Here is a 22,262-nt window from a genome sequence, read left to right as displayed (position 1 = left end):
TACAGTCCTGAGGTTAATAATGATCTGTTTCATAGAATAAACATTCCATAGCTATGAGCCTGTCAGGTGTATTACATCATGTCAATTCTCCCTGCAGACCTGCAATGATTGATTTCACACCCCTTTGCAATGAAATCTGCAAATTACAATTGCATGTTCCAATTGCTGTAATAAAAGCATTCTGTCAAGGGATGAACCAGGCAATATGCTTAGTGGATCTGTGAGACAACGCATACCACTAATGGGGATGAGAGGCAGCTGCCAACACGATGAGCTCAAACTTGTTCCCTTAGGGGTGGGTGGCCACAGTAAACTTGAACTTCGATTACATAAATGTCATGCTTATATTACACTACAGCGGAACACAATGTACATATTCAATAGTAGTTACATAGTCGTTATATAAAGCCGTGCAATTATCTCACATCAGTATTACAAATGGGCAGGGATATAGCCATATGGTTTGTAGATTATGAGAAACTAAACATAAAACAAACAGAAAAAATATCAGCAATTCGTTCCTTGATATCTTTTGACACATACAGTGGGCACGGAAAGTATTCAGACCCCTTTAAATTTTTCACTGTTTCATTGCAGCCATTTGGTAAATTCCAAAAAGTTTATTTTTTTCTCATTATTGTACACTCTGCACCCCATCTCGACTGAAAAAAACAGAAATGTAGTAATTTTTGCAAATTTATTAAGAAAGAAAAACTGAAATATCACATGGTCATAAGTATTCAGACCCTTTGCTCAGTACGAGTAGAAGCACCTTTTGAGCTACTACAGCCATGAGTCTTCTTGGGAATTATGACGTTTTTCACACCTGGATTTGGAGATCCTCTGCCATTTTTCATTGCAGATCCTCCTGATCCATCAGGTTGGACGGTGAACGCTGGTGGACAGCCATTTTCAGGTCTCTCCAGAGATGCTCAATTGGGTTTAGGTCAGGGCTCTGGCTGGGCCAGTCAAGAATGGTCACAGAGTTGTTCTGAAGCCACTCCTTCATTATTTTAGCTGTGTGCTTAGGGTCATTGTCTTGTTGGAAGGTGAACCTTTGGCCAAGTCTGAGGTCCAGAGCACTCTGGAAGAGGTTTTCATCCAGGATATCTCTGTACTTGACCGCATTCATGTTTCCTTCAATGACAACCAGTCATCCTGTCCCTGCAGCTGAAAAACACCCCCATAGCATGATGCTGCCACCACCATGTTTCACTGCTGGGATTGTATTGGGCAGGTGATGAGCAATGCCTGGTTTTCTCCACACATACCGCTTAGAATTATCACCAAAAAGGTCTATCTTCGTCTCATCAGACCAACGAATCTTATTTCTCATAGTCTGGGAGTCCTTCCTGTGTTTTTCAGCAAACTCTATGCAGGCTTTCATATGTCTTGCACTGAGGAAAGGCTTGCGTTGGGCCACCTGCAATAAAGGTTTGACTGGTGGAAGGCTGCAGTGATAGTTGACTTTGTGCAACTTTCTCCCATCTCCCTACTGCATCACTGGAGCTAAGCCACAGTGATCTTGGGGTTCTTCTTTACCTCTCTCACCAAGGCTCTTCTCCCACGATTGCTCAGTTTAGCTGGATGGCCAGGTCTAGGAATACTTCTGGTGGTCCCAAACTTCTTCCATTTAAGGATTATGGAGGCCACTGTGCTCTTAGGAACCTTGAGTACTGCAGAAATTCTTTTGTAACCTTGGCCAGATCTGTGCCTTGCCACAATTCTGTCTCTGAGCTCCTTGGCCAGTTCCTTTGATGTCATGATTCTCATTTGGTCTGACATGCACTATGAGCTGTGAGGTCTTATATAGACAGGTGTGTGCCTTTCCAAATCAAGTCCTATCAGTTTAATTAAACACAGCAATAAAGTAATAGAACCATCTGAAGGAGGATCACAAGAAAATGGCAGCATGTGACTTAAATATGAGTGTCTGAGCAAATGGTCTGAATACTTATGACCATGTGATATTTCAGTTTTTCTTTTTTAATAAATCTTTTAATAAATTTCAAAAATTTCTACAATTCTGTTATTTTCAGTTAAGATGGGGTGCAGAGTGTACATTAATGTGAAAAAAAAGAACTTTTTTGAATTTACCAAATGGCTGCAATAAAACAAGAGTGAAAAATTTAAAAGGGTCTGAATACTTTCCATACTCACTGTATCTGATCACATTATTAAAAAAAATCTGAGAACTATATAAAGAATGACATTCATTAGTAGATCAGCCTTTTTTCCTCCTCTTTCTGGCTAAAAAGCTGGCTACATACTCATTCAAAAAATTCAATGAAAAATGAAATTAAAAAAAGGGCCATACTTGCAATACCATGTGGAGACGCAAAATCACAAACAGGGCGCAGGAGGTCCCCTATGATAAAGGCAAGGGCAGCACAGGTGCAAAGTAATGAAAACAAACCACTTACAACCCAAACATTCATGGGGTGGATGCCTAGTATTCTAACTGCACAGTCAGTCATTCACACCATTACGTGAGATGCACCTCTATCTGTATAGCAGCCTATTACTGATGACCCTACTATTACTTCAGGCGGGCTACCAATACCATATGTGCATCCACAGGCTAGACACCCCACATTATGTGGGTGCACATATGGTATTGGTAGGTAATATATGTTGTTTGTAGGATAACCCCTTTATAGGGAACCTGCCACCAGGTTTTCCTAATATAAAGTAGGGCCAACACCTTTAAGCTCTCTTTTACAGGTCTGCCGAGGGCAGAGCAATATGCTGTAATGCATATGTGCACGCTTTACCTACAGGTTATCGGCACTCTTTGGCCTTTCCTGGTGCCTGCACACTACAGTACTTTGCTCTGTCCTCGGCATAGGAGAACGGTTTGGGATGTAGGACGCGTCATCCGCATGAAGCCGAGAAGCAGGATGGCGATCGTAAGAAGAGAGGAGGCGCCAGATCAAGACCAGAGACGCCCATCGGGCCGGACCGATGTACAGAATGCTGTATCAGAGGGTTTATAGGTGCTGGGCGTACCTTATGTAGGGAAAACCTGGCGACAAGTTCCCTATGGCCAAATATTGTCTCGCTCTTTACATAGTGTATGCAGCTTTTCTATTGTCCCTCCTTCCTGTAACACTGTACCTAATCCATTACATGCGAGTATGTACCGCTATGTAGTTATTATGTACCTGCTCCATTCAGAAGGTGATTCTCTCCGGAGATCTTCCTATAGGCATTTGCACAGATATTACGTCCACAGAAGAATGATACAATGCCAACAAATGGACGTGACGCGAGCTTCATCTGAGACATTTAATAGTGCACTTGGCTATACTTTGATAAGACATATGCATCAAGATATAAATCTATTTTCTAAGCTCTTTTGTTTTTATATTTATCACGTTTAGCATAGGGATTGCATCCAGATACTGAAAAAAAAAATCTGAGGTATAAATACAAGTATACATTAAATAATTAAGTATGCCATGCAGTTACTATCTGGAACAATACACATTACATTAAAATGGTATGTACAGCGACACAGTTTTACAGTCCTGGAGATTACAATGAATATACAAGGTTTACATACTTAATGGAATATGTGGAAACACTGATAATGAAAACACTATTATTATAACTGTCACATTAACAGATTCTTCATTGCAAAGCATACATATAATACTGACATCGGTAACAAAAACAATCTTTCATCACTTCCATTCAAAAAAGTCTGCATACAATAAATTTACCTAGAGGAACTTCCAAGTTTCCTCCTCCTTACTATAACAAATCTATTTAAAGAGACATCCTATATCTTCTGGGAACCATAGTCTCATCTCATTGCATGGCAGTGACTTGACCCTTGATACCCGCTGCAATACCCACCTACCTAAGAAGTCTTTGCTGTATACGATTGTCATTAATAAAAGGTATCTCTACACTGGGCAGGGACTTTGCTCTTACATATACACATGCAGTTTCCAGTATGCAAACCATGGATCACCACAATGAAGGTATTTAAATAATCATTTAAATTACTCCGTTGCCTCACGAGGCACCTTGTCTGAACGTAAAACAATCTTATAGGTTATTATAAAAGAATATAAGCTATATCTCAAAGAGTTGTATAATATCCATCTTTCTATATATAGGATGTTTGTCTAGTGTGAAGAATGATTGATACTCAAGAGGATGGTTTCGATTGTTTTGCAGTAGGGTCTAGATCAGTGTTCCCCAAACTCCAGTCCTCACGGACCCCATGGGTCATGTTTTCAGAATTTCCATAGTGTTGCACAGGTGAGACAATTCCTGATGCCTTGATGATACTTCCACTACTTGCGCAATACTAAGGAAATCCTGAAAACATGACCCGTGGGGTCCGTGAGGACTGGAGTTTGGCAAACACTGGTCTAGATGATGTTCTCCAAATGACCTGTGCAACGACAGATCTGCAAACCTGGGATAGACATGTTATACATAAAGAATAGGTTGGTAACATTTTTGACCGTTTTGAGTACACCTGAGTTTAAGACCATTACAAGCTATCAGTGTACCAGACACTGGATGACGATGATATTCACAAGGACAACACTCATTCACACATCTTCACTGTGCAAATATTTTTCGATCTGGAAATGAAAAAGTATAGATACCTATACAGAATAAGAAAGGGAGTACCAATTATTCCAGTGGATACACCAGTCCTCAAAACCAGGATGATGATTTACATGATCAACAGCATTAAGGAATGTGGATTTTTTTTTATCATTCTGCACATTTTTTCCAATAAAGTATTTTTGCTTCTCAGAAGCCAAATCCGTTGATATGTAATAAAACATATTTGATGGTAGAACTTGAAAGTCTATAGGATGAGTAATTCCAGTCCAGGGCATTAAGCACCAAATGGATAAAAAGCAGCTTCAAACCTTGCATATAACCAGTCCTGAACAAATAATGGTACGACATATACAAGGTCCATCAGGTGGGATCCTAGTCTTCTCTAAACCCCACTGATCCTAAGGGTGAGTGATTTACTCCAAGCTCTGGGTGACACTTCCTAGGATTGTCACCTTGATTTTCCATTATTGCTTTCTGTTTGTGAGTTGGTAAAAGAGTCTCGAATCCTCACAATTTCGGCGGCACACAATTGTCCATACACTTTATTGTACCATTCTGGCATGTGGCCCCTGGAAGGCAAAAGAAAGGTTAGATATTAGGTATATATACTCTGTTTAATTGTGCACCTGTGTCTCAGCCTGTCTCACCCTTTATCTGTGGTGCTGGTTGGGCAGTGTGGAGGTTGGACCTGAAATGTCTATGTCTGGACCTGGTCAACCTTTATCTGCGCTTGCCCTTCGGTCGCCATGGGAGTGATTCAGAAATGCTTCAGATACAGCTTGCATTTAATGTGGTCTTGCTTTTAATACATTTAGAAGGCCTTTATGGCACAGCGAATATAAAAAACGTAGAGTAGGACTGCCCCATTATGAGAATGCCTTGACGTGGCGGGGTGGCTCAAAGAATTGATCAATTGTTTGCTAAATGTCTCATTTTGAAATACAGTTAGAAATCAATATGTGTAAGTGCACTTCATGTATTGCGTTCTGACCATAAGCAGTGCTGGCTTCTCCCCTCTTTTGCTTTGAAATACAATGTCACACAGCCTTACTCCTCAATAACTACAGTGAAATCAGTATAGAAGAACAATCCCATATCCAGACCAGATTTTCACCTAAAGATTTTGAGTCCTATCATATACTATGGCCATGTTTTTTAGAAAACCAATCCCTTTTACTATTCTCAAAGGAAATAGACATGTTTCGGATTTGAAACCCGCACCACAGGCCAGTTCACACAGTGGCAAAAAAAAAAAACACAGTGGGCATGAGATTTCTATAAATCCCATCCACTTTGCTAGAACTGTATGACGCTGGATTTTTGATGCACCATAAACACATCATGGAAACACAGCCTTACAAGTCTAATTTCATTGAAATTTTGGTGGTCATCTCAAAAAGGTTTCACTGTCAAAGGTTGCAATCCAATTTCTGTTGAAATCATGTCCTACATGCATTGCTATATAGGGCTACGTGATATGCAAGATTCTAAATTACGAGTCTAGGTTGAGGGTTGTTTCAGATGATGTCAACTTCTTCAAGAGCAGAAGAAACTTATGATGAGGGATAGTGGTGTTGATTCCTCACAGATATCGCTAACCTTCCTGACGTTCAGTACGAGTCTGGTCTTGCAGACAGAACAATCTAAATGGCTCATATGTAAACAACACATTTAGTTTTTCCCATGTTTAGATTACTAAATCAGGCCAATGAATTAACATTTAGCTCACTTTACTAATAGTATTTAGATTTTTTGGAAAATCATGTCTTATAATATAGAAATACAGTTGTATGAAAAAGTTTGGGCACCCATATTAATCTTAAGCTTAATGTTTTATAAAAATTGTTTTTTTTGCAACAGCTATTTCAGTTTCATATATCTAATAACTGTTGGACACAGTAATGTTTCTGCCTTGAAATGAGGGTTATTGTACTAACAGAAAATGTGCAATCTGTATTCAAACAAAATTTGACAGGTGCATAAGTATGGGCACCTCACCAGAAAAGTGACATTAATATTTAGTAGATCCTCCTTTTGCAAAAATAACAGCCTCTAGTCGCTTCCTGTAACTTTTAATGAGTTCCTGGATCCTGGATGAAGGTATTTTTGACCATTCCTCTTTACAAAACAATTCCAGTTCAGTTAAATTTGATGGTCGCCGAGCATGGACAGCCCTCTTCAAATGATCCCACAGATGTTCAATGATATTCAGGTCTGAGGACTGGGATGGCCATTCCAGAACAGTGTAATTGTTCCTCTGCATGAATGCCTGAGTAGACTTGGAGCGGTGTTTTGGATCATTGTCTTGCTGAAAGATCCATCCCCTGCGTAACTTCAACTTTGTCACTGATTCATGAACATTATTGTCAAGAATCTGCTGATACTGAGAGGAATCCATGCGTCCCTCAACTTTAACAAGATTCCCGGTGCCGGTATTGGCCACACAGCCCCAAAGCATGATGGAACCTCCACCAAATTTTACAGTGGGTAGCAAGTGTTTTTCTTGGAATGCTGTGTTTTTTTGCCGCCATGCATAACGCCTTTTTGTATGACCAAACAACTCAATCTTGGTTTCATGAGTCCACAGGACCTTCTTGAAAAAAGAAATTGGCTTCTCCAAATGTGCTTTTGCATACCTCAGCCGACTCTGTTTGTGGCGTGCCTGCAGAAACGGCTTCTTTCGCATCACTCTCCCATACAGCTTCTCCTTGTGCAAAGTGCGTTGTATAGTTGACCAATGCACAGTGACACCATCTGCAGCAAGTTGATGCTGCAGCTCTCTGGAGATGGTCTGAGGATTGTCCTTGACTGATCTCACCATTCTTCTTCTCTGCCTTTCTGATGTTTTTCTTGGCCTGCCACTTCTGGCCTTAACAAGAACTGTACCTGTGTTCTTCCATTTCCTTACTATGTTCCTCACAGTGGAAATTGACAGGTTAAATCTCCAGACAGCTTTTTGTATCCTTCCCCTGAACAACTATGTTGAATAATCTTTGTTTTCAGATAATTTGACAGTTGTTTTGAGGAGCCCATGATGCCACTCTACAGAGGAGATTCAAACAGGAGAACAACTTGCAAGTGGCCACTTTAAGTAGCTTTTCTCATGATTGCATACACCTGGCTATGAAGTTCAAACCTCAATGAGGTTACAAAACCAAAAAAAAGGGCTTTAGTAAGTCAGTAAAAAGTAGATAGGAGTATTTAAAACAAGAAAATGATAAGGGTGCCCATACTTATGCACCTGTCAAATTTTGTTTGAATGCAGATTGCACATTTTCTGTTAGTACAATAAACCTCATTTCAAGGCAGAAACATTACTGTGTCCAACAGTTATTAGATATATGAAACTGAAATAACTGTTGCAAAAAAAAACAATTTTTATAAAACATTAAGCTTAAGATTAATAGGGGTGCCCAAACTTTTTCATAACTGTATATTAAAAGTCATATCTCAATAAATAAAATAGTATGACCTTGCATTGTAAGTGTATCTAACTTACACCAAACACTTCACAATACCACTGCAGCTTATCTACTGACCAAGAACAATTCTTGAAGCATGAACGATAAGTGTTTCAAATCAATGGGACATATTTCTGTTTGTTGTAAAAAAGTTTTTAGTACTGTAGACATAACACTTGTGTTTAAATGATAGTAAAACTGATTTGAGAGTTGAAAAAAAATTGTTAAAATTTAGAAAAACATTCTTCCAGATATAGCACCGAATAAGCTGGTATTGTAGATCAGTTCCATCAAAGCGAATGGGGCTGACCTGCAATACCGCACAGCCTGAGTGCAGATGGGAAGTTTTTCTCATTTGTGAAGAAGATAGCCGTGTTTATTTCATCTTGAACTTCCCCTGTGATACTACTTATTACACTGAAAATGAGAAAAAAAAATCTAATTATTTTTTAACGGAAGACATTTTTCTACACCTTATGCCCTTTTAGGGAACAAAAAGCTTTAAAAGGGCATTCTCATGTTTGGAAGCTATCCCCATGGGGATAAGGGAATACCTTCCCGGTTGCTGGGAACCTAACTGATCCTTAGAACAAGCCATGTGGTCCATCAGCCGCACTTTTTCTCTTTTCATTTTTATAGGATTTCTGAAGACCAGCCAAGTTCAGTGCTCGGCTATCTCTGGCGATCCCATTAATTTAGCGGCAGTGCGCATGATCAACTACCACTCTATTCACATGCAGCTCTTCAGAGCCTCGTTTCCTGAGGTCAGTGTTTAGGTTCTTTGATAGGGAATAACTTTCAAATTTGGGTAAACCCTTACAATGCAAGATCCAGGTACATTTATTCGAATACACCAGCCTATAGAAGTATAAAGTATGGTTCCTACCTCATATCTGCTCTGCTCAGGTAGGTAAGCTTGGATTTTCCTGTGCCACAAGGCTCAATGAGGTATTTGGACAGGAGCACATTGACTCTGACACCAAGTAAAGGAGCTTGGTCATGTTCAATAGATGTAGCCTGAAGAGCACATGCTCCCTTGGGCAAATTGGTTCTCCAGGATCTATGAAAATGTAAATAAAAATATAAGGCACGTGCAAAAGCAAACCTAGTGAGATTCATTATTGCCACTTAATTTGTATTCACCTTAATACAACAAAGTCTCGAGCTGGATGTGGAGCCATGTTGTTCTGGACATATTGATAAATATCAGTTTGATCATCCAATGTCTCAATAACTTTGGAATCTAGGAGATCCTCATCCCACATGTGTTGCTCTTTCAGTAGACGCTGAAGAACACTTTCAGGTTGAGCTGGGATCTCTATAGTACTTTTCCATAAACGCAGTGGAGGGCCTTCAGGAATCTGTGCAAAAGTGGAATAATGGTAAGAAAACTGGTGAATGAATGGGTACAAGCTGTTGTGAAGATAGAAAGCAACAAACTTTCAAACAAAAAATGAAAGGGTCATCGAAAAACAACACTAATCACATTTCCACTGAATAGGTGATAAATATATGATTGCTATTAATCCAATGGCTCAAGAGAATGGTCCCAATGTAATGAAAGTCTCCAATGTAAATGAAGCATTGAGGAGTATGTGTGACCACTGCTTTATTAATTGCCTATATCTGCTATAGGCAGTCAATTGAGTGGTGGTCACACATGCTTGGTAACATTTCACACAAAAGAATTTAGGGCACAATCTTTTGGGGATTTGTTGGAGTTTTAACAGTTTGTCTCACAGCAATCATACATATAGCACCTATCCAGCATAAGGTGATAAAATAACCCCTTTAATTATTGGAGGACTTATTTTAGATGTTCTTCTTCCCATAGATCACTAGAGATCTAATGATGTCTCATCTAAACTTATTATAGGAACCGATGGCAAGAATTGACAGAATCTCTAAAATTTATAATGCAACAATTAGCATCTTTGCGAAAAACATACAGCTCTTTGGCGGTAATGTTGAGATGCTCTAAATTCCACAGCGCTTTACAGACATTAGTTTCAAAATTCTCATTGGAGCTCACAATCTAATCAGTATGTCTTTGCAGTATGGGAGGAAACATTACCTAGAGGAAACCCACGCAAACGCTGGGAAGATACAAAGTCCTTGCAGATGTTGACCTTGGTGGGACTACAACTCAGGACCCATGTTAACTACTGAGCCACCATGATAACAAAAGCAACCAGTCTGAGTATACAAACTAAGACATGTCCTAGTAATAGGTTCTGATTTATCCCTTCATGAGCATATGTTCTACAAATACTCACTTTCTTGCAGGAGAGATCAGAAGGCTCGGATGTGGAACAGCTGACCCAGCCTTTAAACTTGTCCTTGGCCTCTTTCAGTAAACTGTCAATACCCTCTTGAAGGTATGACTGATATTCACACTGGCCCTCAGCATTTCCATTGACCAATTCCTCCAGGCACACTGGCCTCAGGTCTTGTTCCATATAAGAATTGCGGCATTTATTCATTTCTTCAGGAATCTAAAATGGAAAGCAATAAAATAAAGCCAAATCTATTAATCTCTTCTAACAATAACTTAACTGTGGTGGATTTACTCCATTTAGGAAAAGATTGTGAAGAAACATTAGAAATGGCTCACAACTTGCTTTATTTAGCATAGAGACTCGAGTACTATATTTGTATTATTACAGAAGAATGCAACCATTCTGCTAATCCAGACTTGAAACCCTTATGTAACAGAGATGGAAAAAAAAAAAAGATTAACTATGGGAAAAAAAAAAATCTTCCAGGAAGAAATCCGAAATGGCACAAGTCTACAGTTATGTAATATGCCTTCTAGCTGAATGTAACATAACTTAGAAAGTACCTGGAAAAGTTTTTTGCATTCAGCAATCATATGTGCCAGGCCTTGGGTGGCAGCAAGGTTTTCGTTCAAATCTTTCTGATCGGGTTTTCCCAAGCTTTGCTTCCTTTGCATCACTCTGCAGAAGAAAGTGGTAAGGTTTAGTAATTCAATTGATTACATATCAAAAATAATAAAATGATAAATTTGAAAAGAACTTGTACATGATACATGCCAAGTTCAGAGGTGATAGTGCCTAATAGAGCAATTAAGAAATACACTAAAGACAGAACTCAGAACTACAGAAACAATGGAGGGAGCGCAAAGCATTGATGTATGTGACCCATTACCTTGGGGATGAGTTCTCTCTCTTTAAGGTATTTAGGTGGAATAATGAAGGTGCTAAACAGACAGCCAGATTGGTTGGTGTCATTTGATTTTCATCCACTGCTGCAGCTATATCACTTAGGAAGTATAAGAGGGTCTGGAGAACCTCCCGGTTTTCATCTGGCAGGAGCATTATGGCGGCTTTTATTGCTTGGAGACGCTGGTCCTTTGGAACATCTGAACAAATTGAAGCACAATTAATGCATTGAATGGCAATACAAATGTATTCACATGGATCAGTAAAGAAAAGCATATGTGCTACAAACAAGTCATATCAGACCATGGTCGACTGATCTACTGAACGTGTTCTACTGTTTGGCGTCATTTCTGTGGGGTCACATTTATGCTTTGTAATGGATATCTACACTGCTTCTCTGCAACCTTACCATCTACAAAAAAAAGCCCAGTTCCCCAATACTCAAGGGCTGGGCTAACAGTGGACTGTGTCAGGAGAAGGAAAACGTGACATTTATTGTGTAGACCTCACCTTGATACAATGGGAGCTGGCACAGTTTTTCCAATCTAATGTGTTAATAATATGCTTGTATTCACTAATGCATGTCAAGAAAAGAAATATATAAGGAGTAATATTCATCCCACTTACACTGGTAGATCTGAAGGAAGGTTTCCGAGAGCTTATTAGTAAGAAGTGGCTCTGGCAGGTCTCGAAAATACTGCTTTAACATATCAGCCACATCATAAGCAGATTGTCCCTCATACATCAGAGGATCAGAACTGTTCTCGCTTATCTCCCGTAATGCCAGGATCCTGGACTTGACTCCTGATTTTCTGAACAATCCCACCTTTAGAAAGAAGTAAAGCGTCTCATTACATTGCTGTACAAAATGCCGACAACTAAATAATCCTCTAATACATCCAAACCATAACAAACCTGATCCAGGCACTGACTGCGGAGATATCGCATAGCTTGCTGTATATTCTGCGGCAGCGGCTGGCCAGATCTCTGGATATTTACAGTTAAAGGAACGCCGAACACATTCTTGTCTCTGTAATCTGGAACTTTAACACGCTTCATAAACTTTGGTACAGCCCTAAAAAAAGAAAAGAGAAACATGAAACATTTTAAAGTATGAAGACCTTGATAAAGTTCTTTCACAGTGGTAAGTGACTACTTCAATGCTGCAATATCAGACACGGCCATGAGTAAGATTGATGCAGTTTCCAATACAACACTTTACCTGGTTTCAAACATTCTTTAAAGGACTTTGCAAAAACAGACCTTTAACAATTGAAACATTTAATTCAGATTAATGGAGCTACTAACCATTCCTATTTACTCATCCAATATTTCTCTAGGTATTTATCTAAAGCTCCCCATAAACCTTAGATGACTGGTGACCAAATGATGGGTCAGCCAATCATTGCAGCTGCCAACTTGGCTGTCTGTCCCCTACACAGGAACGCTCACTTTCTGAGAGCTCCTGTGGTCTCTATGAGAGCCACTGTCACACTCCTCTAGGCGAAAGCAAAAGGATTGGCAGTCCAAAATGAGTCATGCTGGATCATTTTCTCCTCTGTCAGTAACTTTCCAGGGCCTCCATACACATTAGTCTGTCAACCAAACTCATCGTTATTGGCTGCTTCGGCTGACGGTAATTTAATGTGTATTTGAAGCTTAAATAAGTTGTTCGAGACTGCATTTTTTTCTTTTTATGGACCTAAAACCTGACAGCCTTCCTGTTGTAGTTGACGTTGGCTTAGAGCTGTCACAGACTGTTCCTGCTGGCAATTTAGCTGATCCACATCAACAGAGGAGTTCTTCCTCTTTCGGGCTGCTCTGTTGAAGGTGCGGACTGCCTGAATCATGCAAATTGACAGCTGCCTTCCCGCAGTTAGGCAACGAGGCCGACTATCAGTCAGCATGATATCGGCAGCGATGCCCGTCAACAGAGCACAGTTTAATAGAAGCTGCTGCTCTGTCAATGTGATGTCAACGAAAGCCTCTGAATTACCGGCAGGAGCGGTCTGTGATCACTCTGAACTAACAGAGCTCGGCGCCAGGCACAACAGACAGGTAGTTGGCAACTACCTACCTGTTAGTTTTTTAGAAGGAACATACCTGGAAGGGACAAAAAAGCGCAATAGGGTCTTATCTGCGTAGATAGTATGGAAAAGAATACACACTACTGTATCGTGCTCACCTGATTGGATTGTGTGAACACAACCACTGAAAGAGACTTAGGCAGCTGCAAACCCACGAGGAAAGAACCAAAGGTACTGGAACAATATAGGTTAACCTGCGCTGCCGTCAATCGATGGTAAGGAGACAGGAATCAATATCTGCGGTTTATTGGTCAACGCGTTTCAACGATTCAAACTTTTTTATCAAGACAAAACCATGGTAATGATATTGATTCTGGTCTTCTCATCATCATTTAACAGCAGTGTAATTTAACCCATATTGTTCCAGTACCACTGATACCTGTAAGTTATTAGGCACATTGTAAAAATAAATATAATCCCAGGTAACCCCTTCAAGTATCTCTCCGATATCTATCCATTTCCTATCTCATATCCATTAAATATACAGTATATCTGTTGCACACCTATCTAATATACAGTGGCTTGCAAAAGTATTCACCCCCTTGGCTTTTTACCTTTTTTGTTACATTAAAATCTGTATTTAAATATTTTTCTAATCTGACCTAATCCCTTTTGCTATGAAGCCCCTAAAAATTTCTGATGTAAGCAATTACCTTCATAAGTCCCATGTTTAGTGATAGGAAGTCCACGTATGTGCAATCTAAAGGTACCTTCACACGAAGCGACGCTGCAGCGATAGCGACAACGATGCTGATCGCTGCAGCGTCGCTGTTTGATCGCTGGGGAGCTGTCACACAGACAGCTCTCCAGCGACCAACCATGCCGAGGTCCCCGGGTAACCAGGGTAAACATCGGGTTGCTAAGCGCAGGGCCGCGCTTAGTAACCCGATGTTTACCCTGGTTACCAGCGTAAAAGTAAAAAAAAACAAACAGTACATGCTCACCTGCACGTCCCCCAGCGTCTGCTTCCTGACACTGACTGAGCTCCGGCCCTAACAGCAGAGCGGTGACGTCACCGCTGTGCTTTCACTTTCACTTTAGGGCCGGTGCTCAGTAAGTGTCAGGAAGCAGACGCTGGGGGACGCGCATGTAAGTATGTACTGTTTGTTTTTTTAACTTTCACGCTGGTAACCAGGGTAAACATCGGGTTACTAAGCGCGGCCCTGCGCTTAGCAACCCGATGTTTACCCTGGTTACCAGTGTAAAATATCGCTGGTATCGTTGCTTTTGCTTTCAAACACAACGATACACGGCGATCGGACGAGCAAATAAACGACCAACGATATCACAGCAGGATCCTGATCGCTGCTGCGTGTCAAACGAAACGATATCGCTAGCCAGGACGCTGCAACGTCACGGATCGCTAGCGATATCGTTTCGTGTGAAGGTACCTTAAGTGTCACATGGTCTGTCAGTATATACACTTTACATTTTCTGAAAGCCCACAGACGCTGCAACACCATTAAGCAAGAGGCACCACTAAGCAAGCAACACCATAAAGACCAAGGAGATTTCCAAACAAGCCAAGGACAAAGTTGTTGATAAGTACAAGTAAGGCTATGTGCACACGTTCAGGATTCTTTGCAGAATTTTCCTGAACAAAACCGGACTTTTTCTGCAAGAAATCCGCTCGCGTTTTTTTCGCGTATTTTTCGCGTTTTTTCCAGAGCTTTCCACTACTATATTATATAGTGGCAAATCCGGAGATTTTCCGCAAAATTAATGAATATGCTGCGTTTTTTTCCGCGATGTGTTTTTGCGGAAAAAAACGCAACATGTGCACAAAAATTGCAGATTGCATTCTAATAATAGGATGCTTAATGTAAGCGTTTTTGCAGTGGAAAACCACCAAAAAAATGCGAAAAAAACACGAAAAATCCTGAACGTGTGCACATAGCCTTAGGGTTGGGTTTTAAAAAAAAAATCCTAATCTCTGATAATCTCCCAGAGCAGCATCAAATCCATTATCATCAAATGGAAAGAACATGGTATCACAACAAACCTGCCAAGAGAGGGCCACACATCCAAGCTCTCAGTCTGGGCAAGGACGGCATTGAGCAGAAAGGCAGCACAGAGAACAAACGTAACCCTGAAGGAGCTGCAGAGTTCCCAAGCAGAGACTGGAGTATCTGTCCATATTATCAGAATAAGCCATACATTCCATAGAGGTGGCCCTCATGAAAGAGTGAGCAGAAAAAAGCATTCACTTACGCACAAAAATTGTAAGGTTTGTTTTGAGTTTGCCAAAAGACATGTGAGAGTCTCCCTAAATCTATGGAGGAAGGCCTTGGCCTCCAAGGTAAATGCTATGTCTGGTGCCTACCAACACAGCTCATGACTCCAAGAGCACCATCCCCACAGTGAAACATGGTGTTGGTGGAAGCATCATACTGTGGGGATGTCGGAAGGAAGGACAGTGAAAAATGTCAGAGTCGAGGGGGAGATGGATGGTGTGAAATATAGAGTTATTCTTGAGCAAAACCTGTTTCAAGCTGTCAGTGATTTAAGATTGGGACGGAGGTTCACCTTCCAACAAGATAATGACCAAAAGCATACTGCTAAGACATTACTCGATTAGTTTAAAGGGAAACATGTAAATGTTTTGGAGTGGCCTAGTCAAGGCCCAGACCTTAATCCAATTGAGAATCTGTGGTCAGACTTGATTGCTGTTCAACAGAGGAAACCATCTAACTTGAAGGAGCTGGAGCAGTTTAACCTTGAGGAATGGGCAAAAATCCCAGTGGCAAGATAGGGAAAGATCATAGAGACTTAAGGCCCCGTCTCACATAGCGAGATCGCTAGCGAGATCGCTGCTGAGTCACGAATTTTGTGACGCAACAGCGACCTCCATAGCGATCTCGCTATGTGTGACACGTACCAGCGATCAGGCCCCTGCTGTGAGATCGCTGGTCGTGTCGGAATGGCCTGGACCTTTTTTTGGTCGTTGAGGCCCCGCTGACATCGCTGAATCGGTGTGTGTGACACCGATCCAGCGATGTCTTCACTGGTAACCAGGGTAAACATCGGGTTACTAAGCGCAGGGCCGCGCTTAGTAACCCGATGTTTACCCTGGTTACCAGCGTAAATGTAAAAAAAAACAAACACTACATACTCACCATCTGATGCCCGTCCGGTCCCTAGCCGTCTGCTTCCTGCTCTGACTGAGATCCGGCCGTACAGCGAGAGCGCAGCGTGCAGCAGTGACGTCACCGCTGCGCTCTGCTCTCACTGTACGGCGGCTCAGTCAGAGCAGGAAGCAGACGGCTAGGGACCGGACGGGCACCGAAAGGCGAGTATGTGCTGTTTGTTTTTTTTGTAACCAGGGTAAACATCGGGTTACTAAGCGCGGCCCTGCGCTTAGTAACCCGATGTTTACCCTGGTTACCCGGGTGCTGCAGGGGGACCTCGGCATCGTTGAAGACAGTTTCAACGATGCCGAAGTCGTTCCCCTGATCGTTGGTCGCTGGGGAGAGCGGTCTGTGTGACAGCTCCCCAGCGACCACACAGCGACTTACCAACGATCACGGCCAGGTCGTATCGCTGGTCGTGATCGTTGGTAAATCGCTTAGTGAGACGGGGCCTTTATTGTAAGCGACTTGCAGCTGTTATTGCATCAAAAGAAGGCTATACAAAGTACTGACTTTAGCTTTCAGTAATTTTGCCCTATCTTTGATTTATATTAAATAAGCCATCTATCTACCTACCAATAAAATATATCTATATTTCTATAGAATTATCTACTTTATATGTAGAGAAGCTTTTATTCTTACAAGAAATTGTTTGGAGATATATAAATATTAAGAAAAGCATAGCCAGAAGATACAAATCTATGAAAAAAGCTACGTATTAGAATAACGGAGACAGAAGCCAAGAAGTAAGTCAATAAATCCTGTGGTGAAAGACCCCTAATAATGTCACTTCTTCACTCTCCTCTTCATCAAGAGAAAATAGTCTTGTTAACAAAGGAGGTTTTGTACATCAACTTTTGCCATTAACAAAAGGCTTCAAGTCGGGTCTACCACCCAGCAGCGGGCATAGCAGCGGGGATCTGGTGTAAAGCATTAGAGGCTGTCAGCCAGGAACATCAGCTCTACAAATGAGTGCTTTGTAAAAGAAAGGCAATTGAAAGCGACATGGTCCGTTCTAAAGGCGTTTAGCCGAAGAGTCACGTAAAACAATGCTCTATGATTCCCTTTTATGCGCCACACAATATAAAATCCATCTAACCCTTGAGCAGTCGGCCCACTCCCCGACCTCTCCTTACATACAAATTCCTCTGCACACAATGAACACTGGACAGATTCGGTTACTTATGTTGCCCTGTTGGCTAATAGGAGAATTAATGAAATGAATAATCTCTTCTTTGTGCCTAACAGATACACTGAAAACATGAGGAGCCATAATGAGCACTGGAATCAACTACGAGTGATAACTAGGTACTAAATAATCGCAATGCGAATACAGTGGCCCGCGCTCAGGGGTGTGTGTATTATAGTAAAAGATTGTAGGCGGCTAACACAAGTATACAATGAATGATACTTGGATCGCTACAATGGTATACAATATATGGTGCTTAAATCACTAATTAAATGCTTAGACCTGCTGTAGAAAGCATATGAGTCAATATGTCATAAATGTATTTATGCCCGTATCGGCTATGTAGAAGTTGCTTACTGTGATTGCTGCGCTGTTCCAGTGTCCTGAGTAGACCCCGGCCTGGAGTCCGCTGTGAGATACGATGCGGCGTCTGTGCAGGGCGGGGGGGGGGGGGGGGGGTTTGGTGGAGAAGGAATCGGCAGCTGTAGCGGTACCTGGGAGCCCCGGCCGAGGCGTCCCTGGTAACCGCGAGGAGAAAAAAAATGGCCGCTAGCGCCGGCTCGCTGGTGCCTGCAGAGTGACGTCACTATGGTACGGAGCGGCGCTGGAGCCAAAAAGGTGGCTCAGCAATCACAGTAAGCAACTTCTACATAGCCGATACGGGCATAAATACATTTATGACATATTGACTCATATGCTTTCTACAGCAGGTCTAAGCATTTAATTAGTGATTTAAGCACCATATATTGTATACCATTGTAGCGATCCAAGTATCATTCATTGTATACTTGTGTTAGCCGCCTACAATCTTTTACTATAATACACACACCCCTGAGCGCGGGCCACTGTATTCGCATTGCGATTATTTAGTACCTACATTTCAATCCCAGGATAGGCACAGATCCTGTGTGGTTCCAGCAGCTAGGGGGGTCTTTTCATTCTATTCCACTCCACTGCCCACTCCTCCTGTCTCCCTGGTGGCGAGCGCCATAGTGTGCGTTATTTTTTTTCACGAGTGATAACTATTCCGTCCATCACGTTTCTAGGAATTAAGATAATACTGTAGCATCTCTGGTGCTGTGGGTTACACATTTTTGTGGAAAGGAGTAGGAAGGGACAATGTTACATATTTTATCTATGCCAGGAGCAAACCTATGAGCCATTCTACAGTTATCTGACACTGAAAAGAATCTCCATCTATTATGTGCATACAAGTCACAGCAAAGCCACCATTACAGCTATAGACATGATACCAAGTTCGAAAAAGGAATTGCCCAAAGCCACAGGATCAAGAGGAACATGAATGAGAAACCACAACGGATGACAGACATGTTAGTTGGATTATTTGCTTCTATGCCCAACCCCATGTTTGCTTGGTTACATCATGGAGGATGGATACTCACCAGCTGAATCCATGCTTGTTGGACGGGGTGTACTTCTCCAGGAGAGCAGTCAGCTTTAAAAGTGAAAATTTCTGCAGCAAGTTAATCTGAGTCACCGACTGGCAGTTGATTTGCAATGAAGCGGACCTCAAGCTGGGGCGATGAGAGCTCTGAAAGCTGTGCCATCTGAACCGATGCCTGCATCATAGAAGGTGATGATTAGGAGATGAGTTATCCTTTAACATATTTATAAGTTAGGACTGATTAACAAGTTCTGACATAATGAAATGAATCAGACATTCTGATTAACGATTTGCACTATAATAGCTTAGCAATTGAGCCCCTCCTTATACATCCTTAAAATCTGCATCTCAGCCCTTAACTCATGCTGTCCTCAGATTACATAGCAAAAACCTGCTAGCATACTCCCTTTATGAGAAGCTAGGTAGAGACCCAATTAATTAGAAAAAGGAATAGCAAGAAAGGGTAAAATATACGGTAACTTTTAATGAAAAAAGTTCATAATATCTTGCATATAAAAAAAGTGCAATGCGCAAAACGCAAGCAGTTGAAGACAGTAAATATACAAGAGTATACAAGGGGCGCGATAACTTGGAAAGAGGGCTGACTAGTCTGGCGCAACTAACGCCCCATCGGCTAGTCAAAGCCCTCATTAGCATAGGGATAGCAAGCGGAGATTATAAATGTTTTTTTTTTAAAGCATTTAACGGAATTATGTTATACAGGGCTTCAAATATTTTAAGTAGTTGTTAAATAAATGTAAGCAACAATTAAAATTAACACTAACAACCAATCATACACCGGCACTAATGCATAAAAAGAAAACACACCTATTGGATCGTGTCAAGGATGCGTCTACTCCAGAGTCTCTCCTTCCTTGGATCACCGTTGTGTCTTCACAATCATTGAATGAGTTGCCGGTGCTGTCCAAATCACTAAGAGCACTGCAGTCATTGTCAATGTCTAAGAGAATTTGTTTAGGAGAGGAAGGACAAGGAGATACAGAGTCTAACGCTGAATCGGAATCTCCCTCATCATAAAATTTGTCTGTCCATTGATTTACAATTCTCTGCATTCCCTTCACATGATACAATATGTCATCCAGTTCTGGGAAAATGTCCTCATGTTCCAAATTGGCCAAGTCACCATTACTGGAGTAGAGAAATGTGCCAGGCACATTGTCATAGATACTCAACCGGCTTCTGTTTCCTTCAGAACAGCATGAAGTGCGTCTCATCCTACTGAAAGTACTTTTGCAGCTGCTGACGCTGCTGACACTGTTTTCCCTTGTGAAGCTGAGGTTGTCATGTCCATGAAAACTCCCATTTCTCCAGCTCACAGAAGAGCTACTGTCCGTCGGGGACAAGTTTCCATTTGAAAGTGCTTTTGGAAATGTTCCAGGCTTGTGGTCTTCAGGAATAAAAAACACAGCATCATCACCAAAATTCCTCTGGTTCTTATAGTTTTGTTCGAGAACATCACTAAAAGTTGACTGGTTGAAGGGGTCAAACCCCTCTAAGTACATCCCAACCCTCTTGTGACAAGCACTTAGGCTACGTGTTCTTGTAACTGGACTTGGCGTGCTGACTGCACTGCTTGTTTCTGACTGACTACTACTACTACTGGTTTGTGTTGAATTTGATATGCTCCTCCTGCGCACCTTAGGGGCATTTATATGGTTTCCATTCAGAGAAGTTATTTCCACACAGTTCAGTTGCTTTAGCTTATCCTCATCTACCCCTTCTTGTAGGATAGGTTCACTGATTGTCAGGCCTGTTTTCGACTGAGACTTCTTTTTGCTGTGGGAAGTTTTGATCTTTAGACTTTCCATTCTTTTCAGGAGGCTCTTCGTTCTAGATCTTGAGCTCTTTTCATTCACCTTGATGTTGAAGTTAAAATGGGAAAGTTCCTTGGGAGATGGAAGGCTACCAAAGGAATCATCATTTGCAAAAGTGTTTCCAGATGAACACACACTGTTAACCGAGTTTGTTCGAGTTGTTCCTGCCTCACTGGGAACGTGTGCTCTTTGACTGTCACTGCTGGTGCTGTGGATGGATGAAACTTCTTGGTGCTCACTCAGATCTGTAAGAATGCTATCCTGGCTTATAGCATTTCCTAGCTGATGACTGTCACCCGGTGTGGGTTTATGTCCCTGAAAGACATCAAATTCTTCCAATCTTGACCATCTTTTACTGTCCCGCTGGAACGTCCATTTACCACTGATTGCACAAGGTTCATCTTCATCTGAATCTTCACTCTAGAAATTTGAAAGAGATGATTCTTATTAGACTAATATTATATTACAAAATTATATTGCAATATTAAAAACAAACAAACAACTGTGTTAATCTGTTAGGATAACACAAATTTTAAAGAAGATTGTCTGGGATATAGAAAACATTTTCTAAAGGCAGGGATTGTGTTTAACCCTTCCCTCCCCCTTCATACTTACCAGCTAACTCATCCGGTTGTCACCATGCATCTTTTACTTGTCCTAAAGTGATTACCTGCTAACCATGAGCATCTAATTACCATAGTCATTCCATGTTTTCATTATTGATGGTAGCATGGTTGGCTTAACACCACTGATGACTGCAAAGGTCACGTCTGATCATTACAGGACAATTCAAAGACTAGCTGGGGCAGCGCAGGATTTATAAGTCAATAGGTGTTTTTTTTTTTATTTTAGCACATTTCTTCTTTTTATATGTATTGGGAACAACTCTTGTTATTAAAAATACTATTACATAATACATGAATATCAATGCATATTTAAAGTCAGACAGCATTAATACGGCAAATGGCAACTTATTTCTTTGTAACGTCTAAACTTAATTACACAAGGAGGCACAAAGTAATCATTCCAATCATTCCCATGAGCCTAGAGACTAAGTAGGCTCCAACAATCTATATATGCTGTATGGCTACTGGAAATTAATACTTAGGTAGAGAAATTATAAAACATAGATAGATAGATAGATAGATAGATAGATAGATAGATAGATAGATAGATAGATAGATAGATAGATAGATAGATAGATAGATAGATAGATAGATAGATAAAGGCTGGCCACAGCAGAAAAGTTGCCACCCCATATGGGCTAATAAAGTCAATTTTTCCATTATTGGAGTGCTGCCTTCAATTTTTCTTTTATATTACTTCTACAAATGGATATTTGTTTGGAGGGCCCTGCACCCTAAATTCCCTTTTACAGTGCT

General features: G+C 41.1%; 1 protein-coding gene across 3 annotated transcripts in view; it reads right to left on the bottom strand.

Annotated features, from left to right (window-relative positions):
* Positions 1-3,274: 3,274 nt before the first annotated feature.
* The window catches only part of DLC1 (DLC1 Rho GTPase activating protein), a 705,112-nt gene continuing 686,124 nt past the window's right edge, over positions 3,275-22,262 (bottom strand). For all 3 annotated transcript variants that reach the window (XM_077279712.1, XM_077279713.1, XM_077279714.1), the window contains 10 exons: positions 19,874-21,300; positions 19,044-19,220; positions 12,152-12,311; positions 11,864-12,062; positions 11,223-11,436; positions 10,897-11,011; positions 10,331-10,549; positions 9,198-9,415; positions 8,941-9,114; positions 3,275-5,162 (listed from right to left, as the gene is read on the bottom strand). In XM_077279712.1, coding sequence (XP_077135827.1) covers positions 5,042-5,162; positions 8,941-9,114; positions 9,198-9,415; positions 10,331-10,549; positions 10,897-11,011; positions 11,223-11,436; positions 11,864-12,062; positions 12,152-12,311; positions 19,044-19,220; positions 19,874-21,300 — 3,024 coding nt within the window. In that variant the 3' untranslated portion in view covers positions 3,275-5,041. The remainder of the gene's footprint in view (positions 5,163-8,940; positions 9,115-9,197; positions 9,416-10,330; positions 10,550-10,896; positions 11,012-11,222; positions 11,437-11,863; positions 12,063-12,151; positions 12,312-19,043; positions 19,221-19,873; positions 21,301-22,262) is intronic.

This window comes from Ranitomeya variabilis, chromosome 1 (assembly GCF_051348905.1).
Source record: "Ranitomeya variabilis isolate aRanVar5 chromosome 1, aRanVar5.hap1, whole genome shotgun sequence".
NCBI classification, from domain to species: domain Eukaryota; kingdom Metazoa; phylum Chordata; class Amphibia; order Anura; family Dendrobatidae; genus Ranitomeya; species Ranitomeya variabilis.
This window is presented reverse-complemented; position numbering and strand designations above follow the sequence as displayed.